At 39.6% G+C, this 11,997-nt stretch overlaps 1 protein-coding gene across 2 annotated transcripts in view; it reads right to left on the bottom strand.

Annotated features, from left to right (window-relative positions):
• Positions 1-4,213, bottom strand: part of TEK (TEK receptor tyrosine kinase) — a 103,700-nt gene extending 99,487 nt beyond the window's left edge. For both annotated transcript variants that reach the window (XM_029920923.1, XM_029920922.1), the window contains exon 1: positions 3,885-4,213. In XM_029920923.1, the coding sequence (XP_029776783.1) occupies positions 3,885-3,936 (52 nt within the window). In that variant the 5' untranslated portion in view covers positions 3,937-4,213. The remainder of the gene's footprint in view (positions 1-3,884) is intronic.
• Positions 4,214-11,997: the final 7,784 nt, after the last annotated feature.

Consider the following 11,997-nt stretch of genomic DNA (forward strand, 5'->3'; position numbering starts at 1 on the left):
GTTGATTGAGTTCAAATTTAAGAAACACATCCAGTTTGGTTCATTGGGCAAAGATGTTGGTGGCTTTTCTGAACTCAAAGAGAAATAGTAAAATGGAAGGGATTTTAAAGACAAGTATAGTAACCATTACATTCCGCATCCATTAGATGTTCCTAATAGATATCACCAACTATGCCTGAACACTCTCCAGTGTGGGAGCGCACTCTTCATGGGGATGGTGATCCAATTTTTAGAAGGTTTCCATCAATAAAGCCAAACTCTCTTCACCCCTCTATCCTAGATCTGGTAAAATACAATGTCAATCTCCGGGGTCTTGCATATGGAAACCCTTAAAAATGCTCTTTGTCTCTTTTCCCTGGTTAAATATTCCCGTATAAAACATTTACCTTCCTGCTTGCCCACCATGCTTACTGCCAAAGTTCTCAGTATCTTCAGTGTTTAATGGATATTCTCTGAGCAGTATAGTAATTACCATTTCTAAATTGGACCTTATATAGCTACTAAAGTGAACTGTTGCAGCTTATAGATTACCTTTTTAGCAAGCAGAGCACATGTTGACATCAATGAATTTAGTCTATCATCAAAATGTAGGTGTTATTCACTAGAAATTTCAATAACCAAGGGCACCTGGGTGGTTCAGTTGATTAAGTGTTTGACTCTTGGTTTCAACTCAGGTCATGATCTAGAGGTTACTGAGTTTGAGCCCCACATTGGGATCCCTGCTGACAGGGCCAGGCCTGCTTGGAATTCTCTCTCTGCCTCTGCCTCTCTGCCCCTCCCCCACTGGCTTTCTCTGTCTCTCTTAAAATAAATAAGTAAACTTAAAATTATTTTTTAAAAAGTTAAAAGAAAATTCAACAAACCAAGTCCCTCTCATACTGAACATACATACACACATTTATTAAAACCAAATTCATAACTTCACATTCATCTATTTTGAAATGCTGTCTTTTGGGTTTGATCCACTTATCCAGCCTATAGAAATCATTTGAATCCAGGTTCTGTGCTCTAACTAATAAGCCATCTACAGGGAATAAGTGGGCTACACAATTACATACATATCTTTTTAGGAGTAGTCAAATAGATAATGTCAGAAAAATTTGGAGCCGACCCATATGAATCTCCCAGAGGACATAGCGTAGTCTTCTAAAATGGACTTGGAAGAGTCCTTTTCCCCTGGAGGGATTTCTTAGAAGAATTGGAACTCTTGCAGGAAGCTCTCCCAGCGTAGAGCTGAAAGGGAAATGCTGACATTTCCAACAGAGACAATGCTTAGTAGGGAGCATCTGTGAAGAAAGCAAAACTCCTCCCTGTGCGAATAATTCCCAGGTGTGTCTCTGGTCCCAGCTTCTAGACCTCCACCCTTGATTACTCAGACTCTATATAGCCTTCCAAGACCAGCCCTAATGAGAAGGTTCCATCTGGGACCACTTCTCTGTCCTTAGAACCAAATTTCCACCGTCATTCCAGATAAGATATCCACTATCTCTGAACTCAGGTTGTTATTTAAAATGTCAAATGAAACAACAAAGGGATATAAAGGCATACTACAAGAGACTTCCCAGTGGGTCAGTATTGATCATATAGGACATACTATGATAAAGCAGAAAGAGTAATTTGTTTTATTTTGTATTTCTATATATATAACTCTTTAGAGAGAACAGCTTGGTTTGGTGAGGATGGGAGAGTAGGAAAAAGCTAGTATGTTTATTAGAACTTGTTTGTAAGCTGAAATTGGCCATGATTCTCAATTGGGAGGGGAATGTACCAGAATCTAGGTAGGTTGGGGAAGTCTCATGAGAATTATATACCTCTTCCAAACCTCTGATGGGTGTCTGCCACCCAGGGCCACCTTCACTGAGGCAAATGTGACACATTTTTCAGTCTTGTTACAAAAAAAAAAAAAGAATCATAAACAAGCCATTGGAATAGAGAGAAAAACCCATAAGCCATAAGTCCTTTGCTCCATTATTGTGGTCTACCAGTGGACTTTGGTGCAAAGAATGGGCGCCTGTGCTTGTAGACATAATCATGCTGGAGTCTTGTTGCAATTACCAAGCCTTGTGTATTCATGTCCATGGAGGGTTATACTGGGAAGGGAAATTAGGATTCTAATACAACAGACCTACCCCAAACAACCTTGCTAGTGTCACCTTTTCTTTTTAATAGGAAGATGAAATTTCTCTCCTTGGGCATCTCCCTGTTAAAGTCGAGGCCATGTTTCCATGGAACTAAGGTGTAGACATGGAGCAACTATTTCAACCACATAATTCTTTTTGTCTGGCTTTATGACAACTCTTCTAAGCCTAGACTGCAAAGTGCCATGACACAGTCACTTGGAGTAGTAAAAAGTGAATTAAAACTGTGTGTGTGTTGGCATACGCGTGCATGCAGGTGATTTAACTTATAAAATATCTCAGAGCAATGGTAGACCCTGAGCGTTGCATTACTAGAATCCCTGGTGGAGAATTAGTTCCAGATTTCATCTTACTGAGAAGTATGTCACACAGACATACAAAAATGCCAAACAAAAATGGAAGCATGATAAGTCTTTGGTTTAAAGGTGCAAATTACAAGAGAAATGAACATTTCTATGTTAATATAAATACTTTCTACATAAATATTGAAAACATCTCAGCAATTGACATTACACATTCTTAGTCTCAAAATATGATTAAATCCTCAATATAATTGGGTGTTGAAAGCGATCTGAAAAGCTATCAACAAGTTACATGCAATTCTGTTATCTTGTTGGATTAATTTGTTGTGATTTAGGTTGGACCATTTTCAGACAGGGTGCCACAGGGTGGGTGAGCATTGGAGGCATGCCACTGTGTGGAGAATCTGGGCAACAGACCCACCAGCCCTAAAAACATGCAAGCCAACCATTCCTTAGCCCAACAACAGACTTTGTTTGATCTTCTCCTGTGCCCCAACTTTCACCGCACTGGGCCAGTAAAGACTTTATAAATTACTTCATGCCAAATATTTCTGTTTTTAACAAAACAGAAAATAATTATATAGCCATGACCCAAGCCCTAAAAAAACAAAAAACAAACAAACAAAAAAAACAACCCAAAAAGCCTAGCATTTGATTGCTTTACTTAAAATAGGATGTTGATGGGGCACCTGGGTGGCTCAGTCAATTAAGCATCTGACTTCGGCTCAGGTCATGATCTCGTGGTTTGAGGGTTTGAGCCCCAGGTAGGGCTCTAAGCTGATCACTTAGAGCCCGGAGCCTGTTTCAGATTCTGTGTATCCCTCTCCTCTGTCCTTTCCCCACTAGTTCTCCCTCCCACTCTCTCTTCCTCTTTCTCAAAAATAAATAAACATTAAAAAATTTATTTAAACTAGGATGTGGTTATAACATCTTTATAGAAAACCATCTTTGTTCTCTTTTAAAAATGACAATCTGTACATTGTCTTAAGTGCGTCCCCATAATTCTCTACATGAATTGCATTTTTTAAAAATCATGGAAGATTTTTTTTTAAAAAATCAGGAAAAACTGGGTTTCTTTTCTTTTTTTTTTTATAATAAGGCAACAATCCCAAATGAGGAAAAGTGAAATAACGTGCCATAGTAAGTGAATCTCTACAAATAAAGTTACCTGATCAGTTCTCATGGAGTCTGTGACAACACAGGGAGAAAATATGTAGAAGGGAAACTCTAGAAAAAATCTGTTCCAAGCCACAAAGACAGTGCATTTTAATCCTTACATCGATTAAATGGAAAGCCCTAGAGAAAGAGCGCCTATAACACAGCTGCCTTGTTAAGCAGCACTAAACACTGGAGAGAAAGCCTAGTATCATTAACTCTTAAGAAAAAGAAGAAAGAAAAAACTAAAAAACTAAAAAGATTTTTAGAAAGTAAAGCCAAACCTTACCAGAAAGGAGCAAGCTGACTCCACAGAGAACTAAGCCGGCTAAAGAGTCCATGCTTCCCCAAATCTCTCCATCCAGTTTCCGCAGATGTGCATGAGGCCCCAAGGATCCTTTCAGACACCAAGCAGTTTGTGACTTTCCATTCGCATGTTCTACTGGGTCCTGTTTACGAGTCAGAAGCAAGAAGGAACAGCACAGAAGCAGGCTGTAACAGTCTCATTTCTGTCTGAGCACAGGGAGTTTTAAGTTCCTTTTTCCTGTTTCCTTTGTAGATTAGGATGGGAAAGGCTGTATCTTAAAGGCATTTGGTATCAGCAGAGCTGGGGGCACTCAAAGCCCTATCCATCTTGCAATTCATCAAAACACTTCTCTACTGCTGTTGCTTCTGCTGCTGTTGTGGGGATAGAGGAATTTTTGTTGGAAGTGTGGGTCCTGGTCAGCGTTTTCAGAAACAATAGGGGTATCCTCTCTTAGGCGGGAAGCAAAATAACAGCCCTCCACCTATGTGTGGTATGCAGTGATGACCAGCCCTTCTCAGCCTCCAACAGCTCTCCAGGGTCCACCTGGGATCCCTGACAGAAGGGGCTTTTGGGTGTGGGGAGGAATCTTTGCATTCCTCCCCCCCATTTTAACCCACATGAATTGAATTGGGAAAGGAAGGTTTTCATGATGAGAGAACACAACCCGAAAGGCAATTAATTTGGATAATTACCGGTGAGGTCAATGTGCAATGCAGCCAGAGACCAGAGTCCAGAATCGTTAGCCTGTTTTCTTTCACACACACACACGGTTTATTTCTTGGCCAAGAGCCCAAACATATCCATGCTACTGGCTATAGCTTTGATTTTTGCTAACAATTCATCTGAAGGTGATCTCATTTCTTAAAGAACTTGGCCTAGAAGGGTTTTAGTAATGAAAGAAATTTCATGGTTCTTGGCCAACAATGTTCCAGAAGCAAATTATATACAAAATTTTAAAAATAACTGGTGTCAAAACCAAATGTAAGTGATTTGATTTGGGATAAAAATAGCATTCCTAAGAGCAGAGAGTACATAGGCCAAAAGAAAAATAGCTTTTGGAGTAACCATATCTAATATCTTAAATTTATCCAGAAGATAGTTTCTCCATAACACAAACTATGATTTCAGAATAGGGTGTCATTATTCCCGTTCACCCTACCTTCATGTCTGAGGACAGAGCCATCTGCTTTGCTTTCACTGCTCACCGTAGGAAAACGCAGAGGCTGCTGGTCTTGCCTCATTTCTGTCTCAGGTTTTACCACGTCATTGATGACTTGAGAATCAATAGATGTTTCCAGCTGGGGTGAAAAGCACAGGCTTTTTTTTTTTTTTTTAAGTTTATTTATTTATTTTGAGAGATTGAGAGCAGGGGAGCGGCAAAGAGAGTGAGAGAGAGAATTCCAAGCAGGCTTCATACTTCAGTGCAGAGCCCGATGTGAAGCTCGGACCCACGAACCATGAGATCATGACCTGAGCTGAAATAGAAAGCCGATGCCTAACCAACAGAGCCACCCAGGCGGCCTGAGCAGGCTATTTCCAAGCAGACCTGGGTTCAGATACTGACTCGACCACATGTTTACTTCACCTCTTTGATTCTCAGTTTCAACAGCTATTACAATGGCACTATTATCTCCAGCACAGGGATTTTAGAGAGGAGCAAATGAGGCTGGCACAGTGCTTTATTCATCGAAGGCCTTCATTAAATGTTAATATATTCATTTCCTTTAGTCTTTCCCTTCAGTCTCTGATTTCAGTCCCAAACAATTCCTCCAGAAAGCCTTTCCCTCATCTTACGAAATTGTTTTAAGCTTGGTTTTGTAACAAACCAGGCTGGGAGTTGGGGATTCTAGGCTCTAGTCCCAGCTCTGTTCTTCCTGTGAGGCCTTGGACGAGTCATTTCCCACCAGTAGGCCTCAGTTTCCTCAACTGTAAAATGAAGGGTTTATACTGGATGTGACTAATTTCCCTCCGATTGTAACAGCTTGTAAATCTAAATGACTAAGCTGTCCCTTACAGCATCTCCTCCTAGGTCCTCTCCTCTGGGCTGTTTAGAGAAGATGCTAGCTTTGTGTCTCTGTCACTGCAGAACCTGGAAGGGTCACAAACACACTCTATTTTAAGAACATGGTGGCTGAGACTTTGTGAGGTCCACTGGCCCCAGGCCATATGGAGCGGCAATGGAAAGCCTTGGAAATCAACAAATTCCAGGGCACCTGTCTCCTCAGCCACAGCTTCCTCTGTTTGTGCCTGATGGCCACACAAGGAAGTCATTGCTCACATTCCCTCCTGTTGGCTACTTCGTGTGGACCAAAGATGCTTCTGCCTTGCTTCCTTTTCTGGGCTGCCTCCCTCTGTTATTCAGAAAAACCCCTCAGTTTCATTCATCCCCCATTCTCCAGAAAGATCTACACTTATTCTGAATTGTTAATCAAGTTCTCACTCCTTGCTTTCTTCAGAAAGAGTGACTTCGTTTCATTCTGTGCTCTCTAACACAGAAATGTTGCTCATTTTAGCAAAGGCAGTATTGCTCCATTATCCAGAAGAGCTGTGTAGTTTAATCTCACCTTCCATGTAATCCTTTCTAATGCTATCCAGAGTATTGAGTACATTTAATAAATAACTGCTAAATTTCCTGAGCCTATGATTATATAGCTAGGCAAAAGTCTGAGCAACTTTTGTCAGGAATAACTGAATCATTAACATGTAAATTCCAGGTGTAAAGTGAAGATTACTGTGGACAAACCTGGCCAAACATTCTCTGCTCCAACTTTCTTCCCTGTGTATATTAGAACACGAAGAACCAATCAAGGAACAATAATACGAGATTCTCCACGCACTGTGGGGCCAATAGGTCAGCAGACCTGACTGGCAACACATTGGGAAGTTGCAAAACTGGATGGCATGCCAGAATTTCCAAGGGAAGGGAGAGGCCACTTCCACGTCTGGACAGGACTCTCCCCAGTACATAACATATTAAGGAAATACCACATACTTGGACATGCCACAACCCTTCTCTAGAAAGCTGGCTATGGCCATCGCAAGGGCATCTCCATTCCCTGAAGAGCCTTGCTGGGGGCCAGCTGGATCAGCTCTCTACCCTTAGCAGCTCCATTCACCTGGACTGGTTGAAATCATCTTCCCATCTTTGCCTGACAAACTCCTAGCTATCCCCTTAGACTCAGGAAAGTCTTCCCTAACTGTTCAGTCCAAATTAGGTCTCCCCCATTCTTCTCTCACAACACCATGTCCTTTTGCTCATGGTACTAATCACAGTTGGTAATCATACATTCGTGTTCTTACCTTTTTAATGTCTCTTTTCCCCCAGTTGACTATAATCTTCATCAGGCAGAGATGACATCTAACTTATTCAACACTAAATTCTAAGACCTGACCATGGTGTTTGGCACAACATGGTGTTTAGGTCTTCAATAAATACTTCATGAGGTAATAAACGAACATACTTTCATTATTACTCATATACTTATATGTAGAAAAGGCTTTGGAATCAGGCAAACCTAGATTGCATGTTACAGCTATAATTGAGTCTCTGTCCTGTGCAATTCACATCTCTGAACCTCAGATTCCTCATCTTTAAATAAGGGGCGAGGTGTTTGGATGGCTCACTTTGACTTCAGCTTAGGTCATGATTTCACGGTTCTTGGGTTCAAGCCTCGTACAGGCCTCTGTGCTGACAGCTCAAAGCCTGGGGCCTGCTTCTGATTATGTGTCTTCCTCTCTCTCTGCACCTCCCCTGTTGATGCTCTGTCTCTGTCTCTCTCTCAAAAATAAAATAAACATTAAACAATTTTTAAAAAATAAAATAAAGGGAAATAATGTCTATTTAGTGAGATAATATATATATACACAGTAATTGTCAAAAAGTAATATTCAATAAAAGCTCTCTACAGATTCTTTCCCTATCCACAGCCACCACCACCACCCCTGAACTGTTATATAGAGCTATTTGCAATGTGGAAATGAGGTCCCACACAGTCTAAGTAATGTGCTCAGCTGTGGGCAGCCAAGAGAGTATTAGAATCCTAACCTTGTCTTCCAATTTTTGCAAGTTTAATATATGATTCTTTTTTTGCATAGTTTATCTTTAGACCACAATGTGCAAAAAAGTGGATAAAAAGAAATATAGGAAATATCATAAACACCAACATGGTATACTCAGATCTTAGAAAAATATGTGAAACGAAACTTGGACAGATAATGGAAAAAGTTTGATAATACTGAGAAATGTAGTCACTTCTCATTGTGCTTCCAAAATAGTAATAGCTAATATCAGGACTCCTGAGCACTCCACAGCCTTGCTCCAGGGAAATGAAAAGAGGCTTCCTCATGAGTCAAGCTCACTCAGTTTAATTTTATTTTTCCAGACATAACCTATAGCAGAACAAAAAAGAAAGCCAAACCAGCAACGAGAAAACAAAATAAACAAGGCACTTGGCAGATCTGTTGTTTTCTATTCTCTGGTTTCTGCGCTTACCAAAAGAAAAGGCCTCTTTAGAAAACATTAAACATCTTTGAAACAGATTAATAAAAATATCAATGGACAATTAAAAATGTGAAGAGGTATGGGAAATATACAATGTTACTAAAATACAGGTATCACACATCTAGAGGTCAGTATCACAAATACATAGCAAAAGCCACAGGTGCATATCCTTTAGCTGAGAAAATCCACACTTACGATACACCCCAAGCCAAAGTCAAAGATGTTTCCCAAAATATATCTATAAAGGCATTAAACATTTTTTCTAGTGTTTATTTATTTTAGAGAGACAGACTGTGACTGAGTGCGAGCAGGGTAGGGGCAGAGAGAGGGGGACAGAGGATCTGATGCTGTGCTTAAACACACAAACCATGAGCTCATGACCTGGGCGGAAGTTAAACACTTAACAGATTGAGCCGCCCATGTGTCCTTATAAAGGCATTATAAAAATATTGTTGATAATAATCAAAACATGGAAACAATCTAAACAGCCACGAAAAATGGATTATTTTTATAAATCATGGTACCCAGTGAAATAGACAAATGTTAAAATGTAGTGGAAGCATATTGACAATGAAAGATGTGAAGATGTGTATAGGATATTGTTGATTGGTAACAAGTTTCAAGAGCATGAAATGTATACACATGTGCACAGCAGCACACATATACCTACATGCTACAATATATATGACAAATACATGCCAAGACGTATACTCATGAAACATATGTACACATGCACCCATATACCCACACACTATGATATATATGACAAATATATGCCAAAATGTTTCACTCATTGAACAAATGTTATTATGTCTAGGTTGTTGCAAAACTGATCATTTTTATTTTCTTTATAACTTTATATAATTTCATCATTTTATTTTATTTTTATTTTTAGTTTTTCATGTTTATTTATTTTTGAGAGAGACAGACAGAGCATGAGCCGGGGAGGGGCAGAGAGAGAGGGAGACACAAAATCCGAAGCAGGCTCCAGAATCCTGACGTGAGGTTTGAACCCACGAACTGTGAGATCATGACCTGAGCCGAAGTCAGACACTCAACAGACTGAGCCACTCAAGCACCCCAATTTCAACATTTTAAAAGGGGCATCTGGGTGGCTCAGTCGGCTGAGCGTCTGACTCTTGATTTCAGCTCAGGTCATGATCCCCAGGGTCATGAGTTGAGCCCTGCGTTTTTGGCTCAGCAATAAGTATGGAGCCTGCTTGGGGTTCTTTTTCCCTCTTTCTGCCCCTCTCCTCCATGTGTGCTCTCTTTCTCTCTCTCTCTCTAAGATAAAAAGAAAAGAAAAATATTTTTTTTAAATAATGAGCATATGTACAAATGAAGATTGGGGGAAATCCTTGAAATAGTTGACCCAGGGCGGTAGAATGAACCTTAAGACACCCATGGGCAAATATGAAACAGAACTCAAGTGAAGCTCAGTGTCGAGGTGAGCAAACAGATTTTGGTTGTTCACTTCCTGCAAGGTAGCATTGCTATCCTGACTTATTCAGGGCTATGAGCACTGAACCTCCAGCACCATCACATCTGGCTTCTTAAGAACTTTCATGAACTTTTTTGTGAACCCGCTGTTCTTAATAGTGGCTAGCAGAAAAGGAAGGGTCATCAACAATTAAGTCCTGGCCTTCAGCCAGGACACCACAATTAAAGTGGCAACACCCATTCTGGGAGCTGATGGCTATGGAAAATATGGAAAATACCTGACCCTCCAGGACCCCTATTTACTCTAAATCTTTCTTTTTCTTTTATCATCTAAATGACAAGGACTATGCTCATTGCGGTAGGAGGAGACACAGATATAGTAGATGTAGTTTCTACTTTTGAACCTCACAATTACCCAATCCTAGCATGACAACAATGCATCAAAACAGGAAAAGTTAAATAACAAAATCAGGCATTGTGTGGTTAAATACCAAAGGGTGGTACTCGCAGTAAAACTTCTAGTATCTCTGCTTTGGCCTATGAAGCACCAATCCTCATGTCTTTTTTTGTTTCTCCTGCTCTTTCCTTGGTACACAAGGCATCTTTCCATTAAGGCAGGGATTCTCTGCTTCATTTTAGATGATCTTGTGCTATTTTCTCAATGGCTTAAGGGAAAGACTAACTAGAATGCCTTGCAACCACTATGAGACCAATTTGCCACAGACAGAATAGACTGGAAGTATTTTTCATGATGCCTACCCCCCACCCCAAAAAAACCTTCAAAAAACAAAGTAGAAAAAAAGAAAAAGAAACTACTTATTCTTCAAAAAACAATTTAATGTCACTTCATCAATGAAAATCTCTTTGAATATGTAGTTAATAATGTCTAATAAATCACTCCATGGCTTAGTTGTTGGGTAAAACAACAGATATTTACATAGCTCATGATTTTGTAGGTCGATAGTTCAGTCTTACCTGGACAGCTCTGATTTCACCTATCCTACCTCATTGGTCTGAAGTCAGGGATACAGGTTTTCTTGTGGCTCTTAAATTAATTAAACAAGGAGGCTGTTAGACTGAGGTGGCTCTAAGAGCTGTAGGTCTACATAAGTAAACCAAAATCTAAGCCTGTAAATACCTGAAGATTATGAAATTAAAACCCTAAGGACAACCAATCATAGCCAGGTAGACCTTAAGCTACAGCCAATCAACAATGTCCTTACTTTGCTTTCTCCTCGTCTCTGTCAAAGCCTCTGCCTAATTGGCTCCCCAGTACTCCTGACAGTAGGGTATTCCTAACTATTTCCAGTTTGGTGCTTTCCCTATATCCAAGCACTTGGTAATATCAGGTTTTTAAAAAAGTTGTTTTCTGGGGTTCCTGGGTGGCTCATTAGGTTAAGCATCCGACTTCGGCTCAGGTCATGATCTCACAATTCATGAGTTTGAGCCCTGCATTGGGCTTTCTGCTTTCAGGACAGAGCCCACCTCAGATCCTCTGTCTCCCTCTTTCTACCGCTTCCTGGCTTGTGCCCATGCTCTCTCTCTCTCTCTCTCTCTCAAAAAAAAAAAAAAAACAAAACATTGAGATATCTATATATATAGTTATGACTTTTAATACTCATTTCCTTAATTACTAACAATGCTGAGGATCTTTTCATATGTTTATTTGCTATTCATTTTTCTTGTTTGGAAAAATGTTAAAATTGCCCATTTTTTAATTCAGTTGTTTCTTTTCTTTTTGTTAAGTCTTGGGAGTCTTTTATATACCCCTGTCAAATATGTGATTTGCAAATATCTTCTCCCAATCTGTGGATTGTCTCTCCACTCTGTTAACATTGTGTTTTTCAGAGGAAAACTTTTAATTTAGAGAAAAGATGTCATTTATCTCTCTTTTTTAACATAAACATTGCTTTTATATTGTATCTTCTTTTATAAATATTACTTCTGTGCCTAACACAAAGTCATAAAGATTATTTTCTATGTTTTCTTCTAAAAGTCTTGTGATTTTTTTGTTCAATAATCCATTTTAATTTTTGTATAACATGTCGTGTACAAGTTGAGAGCTATTTTCTTGCATGTGGATGCCCAACCATTCCAGCACCATTTGATGAAAAGACCATCCTTTTTCCGTTGAATTTGCTTTAAAAATTGCTT

The sequence above is a fragment of the Suricata suricatta genome, chromosome 13 (assembly GCF_006229205.1).
Source record: "Suricata suricatta isolate VVHF042 chromosome 13, meerkat_22Aug2017_6uvM2_HiC, whole genome shotgun sequence".
NCBI classification, from domain to species: domain Eukaryota; kingdom Metazoa; phylum Chordata; class Mammalia; order Carnivora; family Herpestidae; genus Suricata; species Suricata suricatta.